Source organism: Odocoileus virginianus, chromosome 26 (genome assembly GCF_023699985.2).
Source record: "Odocoileus virginianus isolate 20LAN1187 ecotype Illinois chromosome 26, Ovbor_1.2, whole genome shotgun sequence".
NCBI lineage: Eukaryota > Metazoa > Chordata > Mammalia > Artiodactyla > Cervidae > Odocoileus > Odocoileus virginianus.
This window is the reverse complement of record NC_069699.1, coordinates 9,906,831-9,928,241: the sequence shown is the minus strand read 5'-3', so window position 1 is coordinate 9,928,241 and position 21,411 is coordinate 9,906,831. Positions and strand designations below refer to the sequence as shown.

At 53.3% G+C, this 21,411-nt stretch overlaps 1 protein-coding gene across 2 annotated transcripts in view; it reads right to left on the bottom strand.

Moving 5' to 3' along the window:
* ACVR2B (activin A receptor type 2B) overlaps nucleotides 1-21,411 on the bottom strand; it is a 37,201-nt gene that overhangs the window by 10,452 nt on the left and 5,338 nt on the right. Inside the window, exons 2-11 of one of the 2 annotated variants that reach the window (XM_070455432.1) lie at nucleotides 6,154-6,361; nucleotides 5,785-5,894; nucleotides 5,479-5,630; nucleotides 5,257-5,400; nucleotides 4,591-4,734; nucleotides 4,155-4,303; nucleotides 2,431-2,499; nucleotides 2,041-2,155; nucleotides 1,246-1,384; nucleotides 1,025-1,155 (exon numbers count right to left, since the gene is read on the bottom strand). In XM_070455432.1, the coding sequence (XP_070311533.1) occupies nucleotides 1,025-1,155; nucleotides 1,246-1,384; nucleotides 2,041-2,155; nucleotides 2,431-2,499; nucleotides 4,155-4,303; nucleotides 4,591-4,734; nucleotides 5,257-5,400; nucleotides 5,479-5,630; nucleotides 5,785-5,894; nucleotides 6,154-6,361 (1,361 nt within the window). The remainder of the gene's footprint in view (nucleotides 1-1,024; nucleotides 1,156-1,245; nucleotides 1,385-2,040; nucleotides 2,156-2,430; nucleotides 2,500-4,154; nucleotides 4,304-4,590; nucleotides 4,735-5,256; nucleotides 5,401-5,478; nucleotides 5,631-5,784; nucleotides 5,895-6,153; nucleotides 6,362-21,411) is intronic. The other variant, XM_020897945.2, reaches the window with a different exon arrangement.

Genomic DNA, 21,411 nt, shown 5'->3' with positions numbered 1-21,411 from the left:
GGGCTTCATCCCACCCTTTTCCCACGGCCCTCAGAACCTCCCCAGAGTCCAGGGAACCTGGCCTGCACCCTGCGCTGGAACCAACTGCGTGCAGCCGGGAAAGGCCACAAGATGAGCAAAGAGCCCACCCATATCCGGGAGCAATCCAGCCTGCTCGGCACTAGGCCACGCTCAGATCTCTCTGGACCTGCTCACGTCAGGGAACTGGACTGGTAACTGCAGCATCTCTGTCCTGAGAGACTGAAAGTCTGAAGCAGAAGGTAAGGCCCAACTTCCCTCTCCCTGTGCCTAAATTTTCTCTGTTTGCAGTCCTGGGTTTCATGGAGCAAGCAGCATGGCAGCAGAACCTGGCCTCCACGGCTCAAACCCTGACCATGTGGGAAGAAGGCTAGCCCCCAGTGATGTCCTTCTGAATCAAGCCTAGGGTACCAGGGGGAAGGATGCAACGGCGCTCAAGGCAAATGTCCTTCCAAGAAATGGGAACGGTTTACACAGCTGGGGTCTTTTGTACATGTCCCCAGACTGGAGGGGCCCAGATACCACGGAGCTCAGCCCAGGCCCAAGAAACTGATGAGGGCAGGGGAAAGCGATTACTTCATCAGCGCTAAGCCACATGAAACACTTAAGTGACCGGTCCCTGCCCAGTGAGGTTCAGTAACTCCTTAAATCTAATACTACCCTGAGGAGACAAGAGCTCAGAGAAATCAAGCAATTTGCTTGATGTCACCCAGCTACTGATGACAGATCCAGGATTTCCGTCCCATGTGTCAGGTCCCATCACTCTCTGAGGTCAAAACCAGAGCCGCCGCCTTGGAGAACACTAACCTGCACAGACACCCTGCTGGTGGAAGGGAGGGAATGCAGCGGGGGGAGGCGGGGACGGTCCTGCAGCCTGAGCCCTCCACTCTGGCCCTGCCGCACCGCACGGCTGGGTGAAGCTCCTCTCCTGGCTGTCAGCATCCCGCGCCCACAGCCTCCTCCGCAGCCCCGAAGCGGCTGTCCCTGCCCCCCACCGACCCCTCACCGGGTGTGTCAGCCAGTGATCCTTGATGGCGGGCCGCATCTTCTTGTGCACCACCACCTCCTGCAGCTCCTCCAGTGACGGGTGCTGGCCGATCTCCTCCTCAAAAGGCAGCATGTACTCATCCACAGGTCCTGGAGGAGAAAGTGAGTCCCAGGGGTCACCTGAGTGCCCCACTCCTCCCCCAGCAAGCCCAGGACGCTCGGGGCGCCTGCCCTGCTCACCGTCGGCAGCTCTGCAGCGGGACACGAGCTCCCACAGCACCAGCCCCATGGCGTACATGTCGATGCGCAGAAAGGCGTCTCTCTGGAAGTTGATGGCTCCCTCGAGCACCTCGGGGGCCATGTACCGCCGCGTGCCCACCTGCGTGAGGACAGGGGAGGGGCTGTGGTCACTGAGCATGCCCGGCTGCACTCACAGGACATGGGAGCTCCATCCCGTGTGCACAGCAGGGCCATCGACAATGACCACTGTCCACAGTGGCCGTGGGGGGGAGGGGAGGCCTCCAAGGGGCACGATGCAATGACTGAAGTATGCAATGACTGAAGTACCGCTCCAGACAGTAGTAATCGACCACAGAACTGCTGCCTCTTTACTCCCTCAACACCACCAGGGGCTCCACAGATAATGTGTATTTTACTGAGACTGACACCAAAATCAGAAGGGGGAGAATAGTTCCAAATATTAACAGCAGTTGTTTTAGGATGATCCACTCAGGTTTAACTTTAGGTTACTTTGTCTCTAGGTTTTTGATTTGGATTCTTAATATACACTTATTTACTATATTATTTTTACCTTGTTTAATAATTACAACTGAAAGAGGGAAGGGAGATCTGTTTCTCGCTGACCGGCACAGGAAGCCATGCCCCCCTCCAGTCCTCACCTTCCCACTGGTGAAGTGAGAGTGCCGCCCCTGGGGCTCTCGGGCACCTCTGGGCCCACGGGGTGACCCCTGTCCCCTGCCAGCTGACACCAGAGGGGCAGCGTCCAACCCCACCTTCTACCCCGAGGCTCATCACCTGCCCGTGAGTGTCCCCCGGAGGTTTCCCTGGCTCAAACCGAACAGCCAGGCCAAAGTCAGCCAGCACAGCAGTGAGGTCACTCTTCAGCAATACATTCTTGCTCTTAAAGTCCCTGTGGAGACAGTGGACTGAGATGGAGCCGAACCTGTGGTCCGATCGGCCCTGTTCCTGCCTTCCCACCTGGACTCCAGAGCCCTAAGCCAGGGCCCATCCCACCCTGTGGGGAGCAGGGGTCTGCACCAGGTGAAGTTCCACGAAGCCACACGGGCGGGCAGCTTGAGGACACTCCCCTCCGTCGATGTGAGAATCCCTGACTGCGCTTCAACCAGAGCTGTCAAAGCAATGCCAACCCCCGTCCAGTCCCCAGCATCAAAGGCCGGCCCTCACATTCTCAGAGGGTTTGCGGAGGGGCACTGCAGCTGGGGATGTGAGTTTCCTGGCCAGAATTTACACCGTCTGCGATGTGAGTGAGAAGAGAAGTTTCAACGAATGTGCCTGATTCTGAGCAGGCTGCAGGGCAGAGGTCCCCAACCTCCACGATCTAACGCCTGATGATCTGGGGTGGAGCCAATACAGTAACAACAAAAATAAAGTACACTGTAAATAACATGTTTAAATCAACCTTTTAAACCACCCTCACCTCAGTCTGTAGAAAAACTGTCTTCCACAAAACTGGTCCCTGCTGCCAGAAAGGTTGGGGACTGCTGCCCCAGAAGTTTGAGCCGCTCTGGAGGTGGCGGAGTGGGTGCTGGGGTTGCGCTCAGCCCTGCCTTTCCCTAGCCACTCCTCAACTTCCTCATGCCTGTCTCAGCCTTACTGTGAGGAATAACTGATGGACAAATGCTTAGGGCCATCCCTGGCTCACTTACTGTGCACTAGTGTTAGGCTGGACCCTATGGAAGAGTCAACATTCAACTGTGCTCGACCTACAAAACTGGTAATTTCATACAGTCAACACCCTATGTCATTGATGTTATTCCCGTTGGGGCCCTTCAGCTTTGAACCCCAGAATCTGAGACTCCCTCACAATCAGGGAACCACACTAAACTAAGTCCTCTTTTCTGTGCTGCTGTTCCTGCACCTGTAAGAAGGGCTGGGGAAAATAGTACTTATCTCACAGAGCAGTTACGAGGCTTAAATGATTTGGCATTTCGGAGTGTTCAGAGTGGTGCCTGCCACTGTGATGAGAAGGTAACCAGACAGACTGGCTCTCAAAGCACCATCCAAGGACTCCAGAGAATCCCCGAGACTGTTTCAGGGGATCTGCAAGGTTAACATTCCTTTCATAATAATCCGTTATTTGCCTTTCTCCCAGGACTACTGAGTCTTCCAGAGGCTACATACACACGTCATCGCTCTGAGTGAATTAACAGGATGTGTGTGCTCTAATACAGCAAGGATCAACACGCAGAACTCCAACCAGGGACAGAATCAGCACTTCTTTCTGTGGCCACTGGAGGGCACCAGAGAACCAGCTTGCAAGACCACAGCCTGAGCCGACAAGGGTGGAAGACAGGGGAAGGGCCTGGTGGGCCCAGGGTTTTGTGTGGTTGCCTCTGACACACCACAGAGCAGCTAAGCGTGTTTATGAGGCTGAGACCCACCCCGGGCCCGCTCTCACCCTCCAGCCCTCTCTGCGGCTCTGGGCCGAGAAGAGAGGGCGACTGCTAGCCAGTACCTGTGGGCGATAGACGGCTTGTGGCTGAGACCCCCCGGGCCCCGCTCTCACCCTCCAGCCCTCTCTGCGGCTCCGGGCCGAGAAGAGGGGGCGACTGCTAGCCAGTACCTGTGGGTGATAGACGGCTTGTGGCTGAGACCCCCCGGGCCCCGCTCTCACCCTCCAGCCCTCTCTGTGGCTCTGGGCCGAGAAGAGAGGGCAACTGCTAGCCGGTACCTGTGGGCGATAGACGGCTTGTGGCTGAGACCCCCCGGGCCCTGCTCTCACCCTCCAGCCCTCTCTGCGGCTCCGGGCCGAGAAGAGAGGGCAACTGCTAGCCGGTACCTGTGGGCGACAGACGGCTTGTGGCTGAGACCCCCCCGGGCCCTGCTCTCACCCTCCAGCCCTCTCTGCGGCTCCGGGCCGAGAAGAGAGGGCGACTGCTAGCCGGTACCTGTGGGCGATAGACGGCTTGTGGCCCTCACCCCGGCACCAGGGCACATCCTCGTGCAGGTATGAGAGGCCTCTGGACATGGTCTCTGCCACGTGACACAGCTCGTTCCATGTGATGATGTTCCCCTTGAGGTAATCCGTGAGGGAGCCCTACAGGAGACAGCACCAGCTCTGTGCATGCGGGCAGGACCCCCCGGAGGGCCGTACCCGTGGGTCAGATGGCTGAGCTCCCCACCAGGAGGCTGGCACCGACGAGGCCAGGAGGGCTTGGGAAGCAGGTGGTGTCAGACAGTGATAATCATGAAGTCACTACTCCTGTTTGCAAAAGCTGATCCCAGGAAGAGGCATTCTTCCTGCAGACCCTCGTGTCCACACCCACCCACGGTGGGGGCCACGGTCACCTCCCGGGGGAGCAGGGTCCACGGGGCGAGGCTCACCTTGTCGTGGAAGGCCGTGATGAGCCACAGCTCCACCTCCAGGTTGGAGCCGCGCTTCTCCGCGGCAATGAACTGCAGCAGGTTCTCATGCTTCATGCCAGGCGTGCTGAAGATCTCCCGTTCACTCTGCCACGACTGCTTGTCCTGAAGCAGGGGGGCACGGCTGAACCCCACCACAGCCACGCCTCCTGGTGGCTTCCCACCCACTCCCAACCTCAGCCTGTCAGGGGGCAGAGCAGGACTGAGCCGGGCCAAGGACCACAGGCCAGCGGTGAGCCCTGAGATCACTGCGGCCAGCACCGGATTTATGGCAGGGGGGCACTGAGGTCCAGAGTGACAGAAATGAGTGGCCCAGGACCACCCAGCCAACGAGAAGCAGAGCAGGCCTGCTTGTGCCAAGTGTCCTGGGCAACGGCTCCATTAGCCTGATGTCCAGGGCCTCTAAGCAGAACCTGCTGTCAAAGCAAAATCCTCAAAACCAGGGTGGACTGAGGTTCTGCAAATCAAGGCTTTGCAAAGCCCTACCCTAGGCCCATGGTAAATGCTGCCACTGCAATGAGCCCATTCCTCTAGCACCCCGCTTGCACAGGGTACGGACTGCTCTTGGGCAGGAGGGCTCAGGCCCCAGCCAGACGACCTGGAGACCCCCCACAGGCAGGCACGCACCTGGAGTGGGAAGATCTTGACAGCCACGAAGTCGTTCATGAGCTGCGCCTTCCAGACACAACCAAAGCGCCCCCGAGCCTTGATCTCCAGCAGTTGCAGCGGCTTCAGGCCCACCAGAGGGGACGGGGGTGGAGGTCCAGGGTCCTGGGGAGATCGAGGGCTTAATAGGATCTGGCCTTAATAGGATCTACCCCGCCCCGCCCTGAGCCAGCCCCGTCTCACCTCATGGATGTCCACGTGGCCATAGGGGGGCTTGCGATGTCGGTACATCCAGAAGGCCAGCAGGACAATGAGGGAGAGGCCCCCGATGGGCAGCAGCGAGTAGGCCAGCACAGTGAGCAGGGTGGGGGCTGGCGGGGGTGGCTCGTACGTGACTGAGGGACACACGGAGCCCAGCGTCACACAGTCGGCCTACCTGCACAGCTCCAGGGCCAGACCAGAGACCCCTGCAGCCACTCCCCACCCCACGCAGGAGCTGAGCATCGGAGGGGCCAAAGCCAGCCCCATCTGCTCCCCCCACGCCCTCACCTTCTGGGCCGCCCGCCTCGGGCAGGTGGGTGAAGCGCTCGTTGCAGAAGTTGCCTTCGCAGCAGCAGAAGTACACCTGGGGGTTCTCCTCGGTGGCCACGCACTCCTGCCTGGAGGCATGGTTTCCCATCCACAACTCGGCTGAGGGCCAGACTCCCCAGGGCGGCCCAGCAAACCCCTCCCCACAGACAGAGATCCCTATGGGGAACTGTGGAGGCTGGGCTCCCCGGAAGCGGGACCCAGGGTCAGGAGGGGGATCCAAGGGTGGACGCCCTCCTCCAGCATCACTGGGGACCTCAAAACCCGGGAGGGCTGGGACCTGGCGAGAGCCCGTATGGACTCAACACCCGGCCTCGGGGGCTCCGGCACCTGTCGTAGCAGTTGAAGTCGTCCAGCCAGCAGCCTTTCTTGACGAGCTCGATGGTGCCCGAGCTGTTGCGCCAGGAGGCGTAGCAGTGCAGCCGCTTGTCCTGCTCGCCCTCGCAGCGCTCCAGGCCGCTCTGGTTGGTGCGCTCCAGCTCCCAGTTGGCGTTGTAGTAGATGCACTCCCGCGTCTCGGCCTCCCCGCGCCCGGAACCTGCACCCGGGGGAGGGAGCTGCCGCTGAACCGCCCCGGGCCGTGGGGTGGAGGAGGGGCGGGCTCAGACTGGCAGCCCAGACTGCCCTATCCAGAGGGCACACGGGACCCACTGCATCCATGGCAGCAGATCTAGTGGGGGTCCTCGGAGACTGGTGACCTATGGGCCAGACCTGCAAGCCGGGCTACAGACGGGGTGCTGGGCACAACCCCACCTTCCTTCCCCCGACTGCAGCACACAACATTGCCAGGCTCTTGAATATGCTCGGCTTCCAGGCGTCACACAAGTTACTACCTCTGGCCGCAAGACGTTCCCCACTTTCTCCTTTAAATGTTGGCACTTCTCTCTCCCTGGAGGCCAGGCCAATTACTTTCCACTTCCACAGGCCTTTGCACTTCTTCCATCACCTCATTTATCCCCGGTGACTAATTGCCTCTTGCTGTTTAAAGGGTTATTCCAGACATCCAAAAAGTATAAAAATAATGCAACCAAAGATAATCCCCCAGAGACAATAACATAATAAACACTCATATAAGAAACAAAACATTACAAATGCGCTTGATGATTGCTTCTTAAATGTCAGGCTTCCCCCACAGGACTGCAAAGCTGATGCTTTGACAGCAGAAACCTTGAACTGTCTTGAGTGCTAAAACCAGGTCCAGACACAGGCTGGAAAGATGGGCAGAGGCGCCGAAGGAAGGACGGACCAATAATCAGACAGAAGGACATAGTTCTCTCCAGGCTGGAGCTGGATTGTCAAGGGAGGGGAAAACAAGGGATGGCCTCAGCCTGCAGCCCAAGCCCTAGGGTCCATCTCCGCTCAGACAAGCCTCCACACCCCGTATAAAGCTGGGAGCCCGAACAAGAGAAGTCACCAGACAGCAGGAGTGTCCAAGCTTGGCCCAGCTCCTCTCTCCAGGCGGCTGACCAGGCGGGGACCCCTCTGGCCACTACTGTGAGCAGGACCCACGCCAGCAGGGCTGGGAACTCCGAATCTCAAGGCTGCAGGTAAGACCTGGGGTCAGGATGTCCGTGGACCCACACCTGACAAGACCCTCCTACATGTGCGTGTGTGCCAAGTCACTCAGTCGTGTTTGATTCTCTGTGACCCCACGGACTGCAGCCTGCCGGGCTCCTCTGTCCATGGGATTCTCCAGGCAAGAATACTGGAGTGGGTTGCCATGCCCTCCTCTAGAGGATCTTCCTGACCCAGGGATGGAACTCCCGCACTGGCAGACGGTCCCTTACTACTAGCGCCACCTGGGGAACCCCACACACCAACTGAAAAAAAGGGGCCTCGACCCCATTCAGGTCCTGGTTCGGATGCCTCCCGGCAAGCGCCCCAGCCACCTCGTGCCTCTGTTTCCCCACTCGTGTGAAGGGGATGCTAACGAACCCACTTCCTTGGCTGTCCCAAGAATGACTTGAGTTGTTGCATTTTAAGTGAGAACAACGCCTGGCCCCATCACTGGTATATTAGAGTCAGACCCCTCCCCACGGCCAGCGCCCTTTCGTCACAGCACCAGCCCCCCGCCCCACCAGGCTGGGCGTGCACACCGACACCTGCAAGAGTGTGCTCAGAGCCGGCGGGGGACTCGGGGGAACCGGGAGGCTCCATGCGCCCCCTACTCCCAGACTCTGCTGCCAGCTGGAGAGGAATCCCCCTCCTCCCTCCTCCCTGGCACTCCTGCACACACTCAGCTATTCATAGCCTCTGGCAACACTCCAACCGCAAGGCCGCCTCCGCCTTTTAATAGACACAGGGCTCCTGCCCACACTCATACCGCCGGGGCCCCTACACAGGAGGCTCCCCCGAACCCGCCCACTCACCCATCCCAGCAGGAGAAGCAGCTGTGCCCCCACTTGCTGCCTCAGAGCCCAGAGGGGCACCTCCCCCGAAGACATGAGGGTAAGGGGTTCATTTTACCCCGAGCACCAGCCAACCCAAGCACTAGCCTCTCAAGGAAGCAGGCACACAAGCACAAGGCGGTCCTTATGCTCCAAGGGGTCTAAACCCCAGTGGGAAGACACCCCTGCTGCTCCCCAAGCTCCCAGTCCGGGCGAGACACGGAAAGCCCAATCCTGGACACACAGAACCACCTGAAGAAAGAGTACACACAGATTCCACTCAGAACCCGCGAGCTGAGAGCAGGATGAACCTGAACGGAGGGGCTCTGACACGCAAGGTCTGTTTCCCAGGCCAGCTGGCCTTGGATGCACCCAACTTGCACCTGGGGAGACAAGGGGGAAATCCAATGGGGAGAGTGCGGGCTGGAGGCCTGAGGCAGACCTTGGAGGTAGGGGGTGCAGCCGGAGCAGCCACGCCTCCCCTGGGGTCCCCCAGACTCTGGGTCTGGGGAACATTCAGCTCAGCCAGCAGCTCTCAGAGGTACCACAGACCCCAGGAGCCAGCCGGCCACTGCACTCTGCCCTTGGTTCCCGGGGCTCCCTCAACAGCCCCGCCTCCCTGTGGGCACAGTCCCCCTACACTGTAGAGGGGTGAGAATGGGGTGCCAGCCAGCACCCACCCACCTCAGGCCCCCTGCACCAGCTCACCACTCCCCGCTCCCTGCAGGAGCCACCAGGCCAGAGGGGCGACCGGGTGAGGCAAGCCCAGCCTTCTCCCGCGTCGTCCAACCTCCAGGTCTGCGCAGAGACGAGAGGCGCCCCTCCCACCACCACACAAGCGCACAAGGGGTCAGGCTCCCTTCCCTGGAGGCCGTGCCCTGGGCTCCCCTCACTCTGCCTCGTCGGAGGGACCTGCCCTGGGCTGAGCACCCGCTATCACCGCATGTTCCTCCAGAGCAGCCAAGGAGGGTCCCGAAGGTGGGGGCGCCCAGCGACAATGTCCGGATCTGAGTTTGTGACTCCACCTCCCCCGGTCCACACAGGATGCTCTTCACCATCTTCCCCACGACCAGAGTAGGATGGCTGGTGTGTGAGGGATAAAGGGAAACTAAGTGGAGGTGAGGAGGAGGGCTGGAGCATCAAACACGTGCACACACGTGTTCACGCTCTGTGCAATGACACACACACACAAGAGGCAGAAGAGAGTCCCAAACTGGACCATGTCTGTCTCTGAACTTCTCCCACTCAAGAGAATAACTCTACCCAAGACACTTACTAAGTGTCAAAACCAGGTTTTGAGCCCAGGGCCGCCTCGCTGTGGAGTACGTACCCTCTTCACCTGCTCTGCGACCCCTCTACACTCAGGGTTAGTGAACAGCTCGCTGTACGGCCTGACCACAACCTCAGGTCCATCCTCCTGTCGGACCTCTAGGTCATTCCAACATTGGCTGATGTAAGCCCTGCCGCCATGGACCCCTCCCGGGGTCCTCTCCTGTGCGTTTTCTCATGAGCGGGTGTTCCTCTAGGGGATACACCACAGGTTAGAGGTCAGAGATGGGGGGACACAGGGACGAGCATCTCCAACTCCTGGACACAGTCACACTGTTCCCCCACGTGGATGGACCACTGTACATGCCCAAGAGACTCCAGCCCCACTGAGCCACGCCCTCAGCCCCTGAGATGTGCTAACCCGATCAGGGTGAAACCGGATGTCATGGTTGTGATCACCATCTCCTAATCGCCTGTGAGAATGGTCATGCGTGTGTTTGTCAGCCCCTTCTGAAAACTGCCTGCTCACAACCTTTCCCATTTTTCCGCTGGGCTGCTTCTCCTTTGGGTTATAGAAAATTTTTTATATTCCAATAAAACTTTTCTTACTACAAAATAACCCCTTTCATTTGTTTGCTTGCTCCTTGCCAGAAAGCCCACTTTAATGTGACACTGACACAGCTGTATGACATTTCTTGTAGTTAGTATTTTCCCAATTTATCTCTGTCCAACTCGTACTTCAAATCTTTCTGTACCTTTTTTTATCCCAACTCAATCTAATACTGTCTTTGATCCAAAATTGAATCCTGGGTCCAGGAAGATTCCATATGCTGCGGAGCAGCTAGGCCTGTACACCGAACTACTGAAGCTACACGCTCAGGAGCCCATGCTTCATGACAAGAGAAGCCACCGCAATGAGAAGTCCGCACGCTGCAACTGGAGTAGACCCCGCCTGCCACAACTAGAGAAAGCCTGCGCACTGCAACGAAGACCCAGCACAGCCAAGAGAAGCCCTAGAACCCAGGCCCATTACAAGGACCACTATGTTAAAGAAACTGCAGATATCAAGGGAACATTTCATGCAAGGATGGGCACAAATGAAGGACAGAAATGGTAAGGACCTAACAGAAGCAGAAGAGATTAAGAAGAGGTGGCAAGAATACACAGAAGAATGAAACAAAAAAAGTTCTTAATGACACAGACAACCATGATGGTGTGATCACTCACCTAGAGCCAGACATCCTCAAGTGGGCCTTGGGAAATGCTAGTACAAACAAAGCTGGTGGAGGTGATGAAATTCTAGCTGAGCTATTTCAAATCCTAAAAGATGATGCTATTAAAGTGCTGCACTTACTATGTCAGCAAAATTGGAAAACTCAGCAGTGGCCACAGGACACTCCAATTCCAAGGGGCAGTGCCAAACAATGTTCAATCTACCACACAACTGCGCTCGTTTCACATGCTAGCAAGGTCCTGCTCAAAATCCTTCAAACTAGGCTTCAGCAGTATGTCACCTGAGAACTTCCAGATGTGCAAGTTGAATTTAGAAAAGGCAGAAGAACTAGAAATCAAACTGTCAACATCTGTTGGATCATAGAGAAAGCAAGAGAATTCCAGAAAAACATCTGCTTCATTGACTATGCTAAAGTCTTTGAATCACAACAAACTGGAAAATTCTTAAAAGAGAAGGGAATAACAGACCACCTTACCTGTCTCCTGAGAAACCTATATGCAGATCAAGAAGCAACAGTTAGAACCGGACATGGAACAACAGACTGGTTCAATACTGGGAAAGGAGTACAACAAGGCTATATATTGTCACCTGCTTATTTAACTTCTATGCAGAGTACATCATGTGAAATGCTGGGCTGGATGAAGCTCAAGCTGGAATCAAGATTGCTGGCAGAAGTATCAACAACCTCAGATATGCAGATGATACCACTCTAATGGCAGAAAGTGAAGAGCTAAGGAGCCTCTTGATGAAGGTGAAGGAGGAGTGGAAAAGCTGGCTTAACACTCAATATTCAAGAAACGAAGATCATAGAACCCGTTTCCATCACTTCATGGCAAATAGAAGGTGAAAAAGTGGAATCGGTGACAGATTTTATTTTCTTGGGCTCCAAAATCACTACAGACAGTGACTGCAGCCATAAAATTAAAAGATGCTTGCTCCTTGGAAGGAAAGCTATGATAAACCAAGACAAAAGCAGAGATATCACTTTGCTGACAAAGGTCTGTATAGTCCAAACTATGGTTTCTCCCATAGTCATGTACAGATGTGAGAGCAGGACCATAAAAAAGGAGGCTAAGTGCCAAAGAACTGATGCTTTTGAACTGTGGTGCTGGAGAAGTCCCTTTGATTGCAAGGAGATCAAACCAGCCTAAAGGAAATCAACCTTGAATATCCACTGGAAAGACTGATCCTAACGCTGAGGCTCCAACACTTTGGCCACCTGATGAGAAGAGCCGCCTCACTGGAAAAGACCCTGATGCTGGGAATGATTAAGGGCAGGAGAAGGGAGCAACAAAGGATTAGATAGCTGGATGGCACTACCAACTCAATGGACATGAGTTTGGGCAAATTCCGAGAGATAGTGAAGGACAGGGAAGCCTAGCATGCTGCAGTCCACGGGGCTGCAAAGAGTCGGACACAGCTTGGCGACTGAACAACGTTTAAATTTGTTTTTTCTCTACTGTTACCACCTTTAGATTATCTTTTTAGATCCCACTATTTCAGGGACTTCCCTGGTGGTGCAGTGGCCAAGACTACTTGCTCCCAATGCAGGGGGACTAGGTCTGATCCCTGGTCAGGGAATTAGATCCTACATGCCGCAATTAAAAATCCCAAGTGCCGCAACTAACACCTGGCCCAGCCAAATAGATGTATGCTTTAAATTCCATTATTTCAGCCACTTCTGGTGTGGAAGTAATGTACATTCCATTATAGGCGAAGCTTTAAGTTTTAACATGTACATTTATGCTAAAAGCCGAAAGTTAATCAACATCTCTCCTATCCCTTATTGGAACTTCGCTGTTCTAATTACCTCTGTCCAACCTACATTAAATTAGTTTAACGTAATATTTGTGTTCCACGTGTAATCGATTGTTCATCTTCTTATCTGCCTCCCAAAGCAGATGATATTTGGGTTTTACACAGTCAGCATCTCCTTTTCAGTCCATACATTCCTCTGTCTGTCTGCACGCCCATTCATTCTGGAACTCCACTCATCCTTCCAGGACTACTGTCCTTCCCACAAAACACCTTCCTTCAGTACAGATCTTTGGATAAAGAAGCCTTGGCTTATCTCTCCAAAAATGTCATTGTGTTCTTTTTCCTAACTGACAGTTTAGAAGAACATAAACTTTTAGGTTGAGTTATTTTCTCTCACCATCTTGAAGGTATTATTCCACTGTCTTCTGGCTTTCACCATTACTGCAGAAAAGTCTATGACTAGTTTAATTTTGTAGATATTCTGTCTTTTCTCTCTGGTTGCTTTCTTAGATCTGCTTCTTGCAATTTCACTAAAGAGCCATATGTTTAAATTTATTTGTACTGCTCAGAGGCATGGGCTTATGCAGTTATGTGCTAAGTCGCTTCAGTTGTATCCCCATGGACTGCAGCCGGCCAGGCTCCTCTGTCTGTGAGATTCTCCAGGCAAGAATACTGCAGTGAGTTGCCATACTGCTCAGCAGAATGTGCTTTTAATCTGATGATTCACATCTTTCACTGACTCTGAAAAATTCTTTGCTGTTGTTGCTCAGCCGCTAAGTCGTGTCCAACTCTGTGACCCCATGAACTGCAGCACACAAAACTTCCCCGTCCTTCTCTATCTCCTGGAGTTTGCTCAAACGCATGTCCACTGAGTCAGTGATGCCATCCAACCAGCTCATCCTCTGTTGCCCCCTTTTCCTCCTGCCCTCAATCATTCCCAGCATCAGGGTCTTTTCCAAAGAGTTGGTTCTTCCTATCAGGTGGCCAAAGTATTGGAGCTTCAACATCAGTCCTTCCAATGAATATTTAGGAGTGATTTCCTTTAGGATGGACTGGTTGAATCTCCTTGCTGTCCAAGGGACTCTCAAGAATGTTCTCCAACACCACAGTTTGAAAGCATCAATTCTTCAGCGCTCAGCATTCTTTATGGTGCAACTCTCACATCCATGAGTACTGAAACACCATAGCTTAGACTATATGGACCTTTGTCAGCAAAGTGATGTCTCTGCTTTTTAATATGCTGTCAAGGTGTGTCATAGTTTTTCTTCCAACAAGCAAGAGTCTTTTAATTTTGTGGCTGCAATCACCATCTGTAGTGATTTTGGAGCCCAAGAAAATAAAATCTGTCACTGTTTCCACTTCTCCCGCATCTATTTATATCTTCCTGTTCTATGTTCTGACATTCCTATTACAAACATCAGACCATCAGATCAGTCTCTTAACTCTGCTTTCATATTTTTCAAATCTGTGTCTAAACACCATTATAGATAATTCCACAGCTCTAACTTCCAATTAATTAATTCTCTCTTTAGCTGGGTCTAATTTGCTATTCAGTTCTAATTAATTTATAAATTCAATTAATCTATTTTTTTATTTCAACAAGTTCTACTTTAAAAAAAAAACTTCTTGGTCAATTTTGATACTTCCATTCCTCGTCACACTTCCAAATCTGTAGCTTATATAAACTCCATAATTTAACTTCCTGAACATCTATTTATCCCACTTGTTACTTTTGATGATTTCACTCATGGAATCTTGTTTCCCTGTGTGTTTTGGAATTTTGGATTCTGTTTTTGGATACAGAACTTATGTTCAGTGGCGGCCTTTTCTGTGGGAATAAAAAGTGAAGCCAAGTTTGAGGGGGCAAACTTCCAGAAATAATTTATATTTTTGCTTCTGCCAAATTCTCTAGGACATTACCAATCTGGAATCACTGTAATTATTCAACTTCAGGTTCCCAGGAAACACAGATGGTATAAACTTCAACTCCAAGCTCATGGAAGCACACAGATCTATGGTTACAAATTCTCAAGTGAAACTACCCACCTCCCCAGCAATCAACAATTTATCTATTCCCTTTATCAGCAAAAGAATGTTCCCTCTGGTCCATACTTTCACTGAATGAATAACCCTGCAGAAGTCTTATCATGTGAGAGTCTCAGTTCCACATCTTATCTCCTGTGCCTCACACTCTGCTACTAAACCCACATCTTTAAAATATGGAGAGAGGCAAAGTCCCGCAGGAAAAAGCAGCTTTAGCCAGTGAAAGGGTACAGCTCTAGTTTCCAGCCCACTCTTGCTTCTCCCTTTTTTTATACATGCAATTACGCATATACATTTTAAAAGGATATTCGCTATACATTATCCAGGATTTCCATGTGTCTTGTGTAACGAGGTTTTTTTGGCTGTTCTGTTCACTATTATTGCCAGAAATGGAAGTTCAGGAGCAATTTTCAAGGGTGACAAGAGGAGTTCTACCAGCCTGCGTGCTGAGTCGCTTCAGTCGTATCCAACTCTTTGAGACCCTATGGACTACAGCCTGCCAGGCTCCTCTGTCCACAAAATTCTCCAGAATTTTGGCAAGAACACTGGAGTGTGCTGCCATGCCCTCCTCCACGGGATCTTCCCCACCCAGAGATGGAACCCAAATCTCTTACATTCCCTGCACTAACAGGCAGGCTCTTTACGACTAGTGCCAGTGGAACAAGAAATCAAGCTAGGTCACATCGAGTCACATTCAACTTCGACTCTGTAAACAATTCCCTACCACCACCCACAGAACAAGGTGGGGTGGGGGGGGGGGGTTCCCTGGTGGCTCAGTGGTAAAGAATCCGCCTGCCAATGCAGGAGACAAGGGTTCAGTCCCTGATCAGGAAACAGCTCACATGCCAGGGAGCAATTAAGCTGGTGCATCAGAACCACTCAGCCTGTGCTCTGGAGCCTGGAAGCCACAACTACGGGAGCCCGTGCGCCCTGGAGCCCCGGCTCCACAGGAGAAGCCACCGCAGTGAGAAGCCCGAGCGGCGCAACTGGAGAGCGGCCCCTGCGCTCCGCAGCTAGAGGAAAGCCCGAGCAGCAGCGCAGACTCGGCACAGCCAAGACTGAAACAAACAACTGAAAAAACAAGGGTCCAGGACCATTCTCCAAAACACTTGCCTTTCTCCAGAGTCCATCATTCCTGAAGGACACTGGCAAGCGAGCTTGTAGATAAAAGGTCAAGGATTATACACAAATGTTATTTTTGCTCCCTCCTGTAATCCCACTGAAACCACAGCAAAGAAAAGGTTTTTAAGGCATAAACCCATAAAGAGAAAAGGAACAGCAAAGAACCACAGAAGTAAATTTTTGAAGCTGGAAAGCAAATATATGAGTGGCCAATGGCCACACAGACTCCTAAACCGGCTTCAGAGAAAGTTGAGAAGCAACATGATTTCTACCACTTAACATCTTCATCCCACTTTTTGTCTTCTTTTGGCTCCCCCCTCAACTCTGTATCTTGGGGTCCCAAGCCAAAACGAAGGACTCACTATACTCACCCTCTGTTTAAAATTCCAATTCTCGTCTTCCTCACCCTGCAAGGCTATCAAGCGCAAGGCTCGGCCTCTCAGTTGCCCACGTGGAACTGAAAACAGACTCAGATCTAACAGCCACCACCCAGCCTCTAATGGTACACAGATCCTGGCCGGTGGGTATTCCCTAACTTCTTCACTGTGCAATGCTTTCAACCGGAGGCATTTTCTGTTTGTTCATCTTGTCCAGGTGCCTTCAGAAAGAGGGTTGATCCTGATCATCAAAAGAGGGGAACCTCCATATCTACTTTGACCCAGTTTTTAAATATATTTTCAGGACTATATATAATACCTCAAGGGGACACCTCCACACATTTACAGCAACTGAGATCACCAGTGTGAATAAGACTGCCCATAGAAGTGTTCATCAAGAACACTGACCCCAAAGCAGAGTCCTGAAGAAAGTTAACTTTCCTTCCAAAGGGTAAGTCAAGGGAAAACAATCCCCTTTCAACCAACTTCATTATTTTAGACTCTTGTGAATTGAACTGCATCTCCTCGCCCTCAAATTCATAACCGGCAAGATGACTATACTAGGAAATAAGGTCTCTGAAGAGGTAATTAAGGTCAGTCAAGGCCACATGGGTGGGGCTCTAATAGGACTGCTGTCCTTATAAGAGGAGGAAGAGACACACCCAGAGAGAAGGCTGTGTGAGGACAAGCAAGAAGGTAGCGCTCTGCATGCCGAGGAGCCAGGGCTAACCAGGAACCAATCCCGACAAAAGCTTGGTGTTTCACTTCAAGCCTCCAGAGCTGTGAAAATTAATTTCTGTTACTGAAGCCCCCGAGTCGGTGGATTACGACCCAGACAGCACCCATCCCCTGCGCAATGTGGGAAAGCTGGCTGGGACGCCACTCATGCTAGAAACCGTACCCTTAACCCACTGCCACCCAGCTCCACCAACAGGGCCTGACACGTGGGCTCACACAAGGAATCCCAGGGAAACAGCAGTGAGAGAATGAGCGCTTGGTGAGCAAGGAACTAGGAAAGCAGGGGCTCCGGAGAACACGCCATCTCAACCTGCCCTCTTGAATTCTTCAGCCAGTCAGGGCAGAAGAGGGAGCAAGGGAACAAGGAACACACTCATCCAGGAGCTGAAGCTCACCGCAGCCCCTTCTGCGAAAAGCCTCTCACCAGACTCCGGAACCATTCTTCGACAAGCTTCTCCCAACCGACCTACCTCCATTATCACCACACGTGACACCAGGATCCTGCCACGCCCAGAGCTTGTCAAATGCATGGGGTGCACCAGGAGAGCCTGCCCCCTACAACCTTCAGCGAGGGCCTCAGTCTCTCTGGGGGTGGAGGCAGCATGCAGCCTGACTGGTGAGCACGCACACACGCGCACGCACACACACACACACACACACGCACGCACATCCATCCCAAACCCGGACCATCTCCTGGTTAGTCCACTGCCACTCCCGTCGGCACAGTAACTCAGACGTGGGGAGCAGCCTCTCTGTATCTCCTTAGGCACCAGGTCAGAGGAAGTGCGCATCCTTCCTGTCCGGGCACCCGTCATGAGGTGGGTGATTTCCAAGCTCTGTAACCTGCCATTACACAGGGACACGAACACACGTACACACCACCACAACACAGTATAACCATGTGTAATCGCTTCTCGGTATCTGTATTAAAATTCACAACATACATGCCCTGGGACTCCGAACTCTCTCTTCTTGTCATCAATCCTTAGCAAACAACCTGCATAAACTGCAAGCAATCAGAAAGTCTATCAACAGGAGACCAGACAAAACGCAGCTTATCTCCTAACTCTGAAACTTCACACTATTAAAAAGACTGAGGTAGATCCATATACACTGAAAAAGACTGCCAGAACAAGTCTCTGAGCTTAAGAAACCATGACAGGGACTCCCCTGGTGGTCCAGTGGTTAAGACTGCAGGGGACACAGATTCAATCCCTGGCCAGGGGAACTAAGATCCTGCACACCATGCAGTGGGAAAAATAAAAAAACATACCACCAAAACCCTGACATGTGACAATGTGGATGCAAGTTACAAAACACGGTGAGCAAAAGATGGGGACACAAAACAGCTCACCCTGCAAGATTACATCCGTTTAAAGCACAAAAACAGCTTCCCTTGTGGCTCAGCTGATAAGAATTCGTCCACAATGCAGGAGACCTGGGTTCGATCCTTGGGTGGGGAAGATCCCCTGGAGAAGGGAAAGGCTACCCACTCCAGTATTCTGCCCAGGAGAATTCCATGGACTGTATATAGTCCATGGGGTGGCAAAGAGTCGGACACGACTTGAGCGATTTTCACTTCACTTCACTTCAAAGCACAATGACAGACCAAATTAACATATGCTATTAAAAAAGGGCAGTGGCTACCCTCCAGGATTTAGGGGTCAAGACTGGAATGGAAAGAGGAAGAGGCAAGCATCTCCAACTGGATGCTATGACATCAGCATATTCAGTTTGTGAAAATTCCTCAAGTTGTCACTTATGATAATTACACTATCCTATACATAATTTATACTTCAGTTAAATGTTTGAAAAAGAGTAATGCCATTTTAGGTTAAAAAGAAAAAAAAACAGCTTTCTTTCTCTAAGTCTAACACTTCTATAGATATACAGGTCAAACTCCAACAACCTGAGAAGGTTCATTTCTGGAGGATTCAGAGGGCAGACAAAGCTGGCAAGAGAGACCATGGTTTCCCCTGTAATATCTAAATTTCTGCAACTGAATCCATATGTGTTACTTATAAAACTAAAAATTAACAAAAATTTTAAATGGGACAAGAAATTACAGCCAAAGTGACTATTACTATCAACTGCACCCCAGGTGGCCCACCAGGGGACCCCAGGATTAGCGGAGGTTTGGGAGGGGCTTTTCCGGGAGGGGAGGCAGGACAGCACTGGGCCGGCTCGCCTCCCCCACGGAGCCCTGCAGGACTCACTCTCAGGTCGGGGCGGGGGCTGCACAGGAGGCACCACCAGGCGGGAAGGGAAAGCAGAGCTCACCTGAGTGTTCTGCCCCTCTGTTTTCTAAGCTCCAGAGCACGAGCCCTGATTCCCTTCTGCCCTCAGAGCACCTACGGCTCTCCTCTAACCCCTGCCCTCCAGTGGTGCAGGTCTGCCAAGGCAGGAGACGTAAGAGACCTGAGTTCAATCCCTGGGTCAGGAGACCCCCTGCAAGAGGGCATGGCAACCCACTCAATATTCCCGCCTGGAGAATTCCATGCACGGAAGAGCCTGGCAGGTTCCAGTCCGGAGGGTCACAGAGAGTCAGACGTGACTCTCTGGCAGCAGGCAGGCACGCACTCACTCCCACCCACGTCAGCGGTTCCAAGGCAGGCTCTGGTCTGCCTGGCCTGTGAGGCCCTGAAGGGAATGTCAAACTCGGCCAGGAGGGTAATTCTCAAACAGAATACAGTAATGGTTTTTTAACCCAGGGTTGCCAGTCCAAGACTCAGAACTCACGCGTGCTTTCTGAGTCAATGAGGGGAAAGGGGGAAGGATGGTTGTCAATGATACTGGATGTTAAAAGGCATTGTCCTCATACCTGCAAACACTGTGCTCCACTATCCCAGCCAGGAGGAGAAAACATCCTGGCATCAACAATCAAGAGCAGCAGCTTCCAAGTCAGCCTCCTGTTTTCATTGGTGCTTGCCTAGGAAGCAAGCAGGGGCCCCTCCCTCTCCTTGGATGGACAGACAACAGCTGGTCTGGTCACATCTTCCCCGAAACGCTGGGCCACCAGCCCCAGGAAGCAGCCTCCTCCATCCTCCAGCCAAGTGCTTGGGTTTCCAAGCAGCCTTCCTTTTCCTTCCCCAGAACTAATTTTAGCCTCCTTGGTTGTCAGAGTGGAACTGAAATAGTCGGCAGAGGAACGTTTGCAAACAAGAATATGCACTCACCTCACAAAATGCCTCAGCTCCAGCCCAGAAACCGGCCAGAGAGCAGTCATCCCAGTGAGTGGCAGGCCAGACCCCTAGAAGTCATCGCCCTCACCCCGGGAGGAGGAGGACTCACATCCGCCCACTGGGGCAGCAACCTTCCTTTCCCACACCCACTCCCAGCGAGCACGTGCCCGTGACTGAAAACACTCCCTTAGGGCTGCCAGTCCCTGCGAGAGTTTGAAAAAGGCACATGTATGTGCACAGCTAGACAGGGCGAACCAGGGCAAGGTACGGGGCTGTCCAAACGCAGAAAGCCAAGACTGATCGTGGGCCGGGGAGGCCCAAGGACCTCCCAAACAATCTCAGCCTGCGTTACCAGTCAGCTTCCAGCACCTACCACAGTCTCAGACAGAGAGAGCACTGAGAAATTTCACCATCAGACTCAGAAAAGGCCAGGGGCCTCTCCTCTCCCCCATCCCCACCCAACAACCGAGGCATCCAGGGGCAGGACCACAAAGACCAGGCGCCTCTGGGGTTGGGATGGGAGGCCACAGTTTGGTGGAGAAAGGCCCAACAAGGGGGAGGTGTCTGTTCTGGAGCAAAGAACAGGTGACAGAATGGAAGGGAAGAGAAAAAAGATAAAGAATCCTGCGATGGCAACAAAGTCCCCTTTGGGAAGACCCCAAAAGATGGAAGCAGAAAGTCTCAACACCAACAAAATAAACAAATAAATACAAACAAAATAAAAACCTTTAAGCGCTTCACACACCACACACCGGCGACAGGGAGAACTGGAAACTGAAGCTTTGGGGACTGCTGCTTCCCACTCTGTAATCATACTCAGTTCAGCAAGGTGTATTTTGCTGATCTCAAGATCAGAGAAGCGATCCCCCCGCGGGAGGCTCCTGACTCGGGCCGCGAGTACACTGGGGGAGGAGTGGAGGAGGAACAGGGAGCTGCCAGTCTGCCAAGAACAGCCAACAGGCGCCGGAAGAGATCAACCCCCGGGTCGGGGCCGTGGTGCCGGCGCCCATCTGGTCTCCGGCCTCCAGCCGCGCTGCCCACCACACCTCCCCGGGCCCGGGTGGAGCTGCGCAGCCGCCCCATACCTTTGGGGAGAGGCGGCGCCCCCGCCCCGGTGTCCACGGCCTCGGAGCCCCAAGCCCAGGGCGGCGGCGGCTCCCCAGGGTGCTCGGCGGCCGGCCCGCTAGCAGGGCTCGCGGGGGAGGGCATGCCCGGTGCTCCGCTGGGCCCGCGTCGGCTGCCAGGTGCGCGCGCGGACATGGAGCGGCGCAGAGGCCCCGGCCCGGCGGGCGAGGCGAGATGCGAACCTGGCGCTGCACTCAGAGGTGGGCGGAGGCGGCGGGCAGGCGGTCCGGCCACCCGCAATCGCCGCCTCCCTGAAACCTGAACCACTTCTGGGAAAACTCAAGGACGCCAGGATTCTCTCCACGGTGGCCAGCGGTACTCCTGAACCACAAATTTGAACCAAACCTGACGCG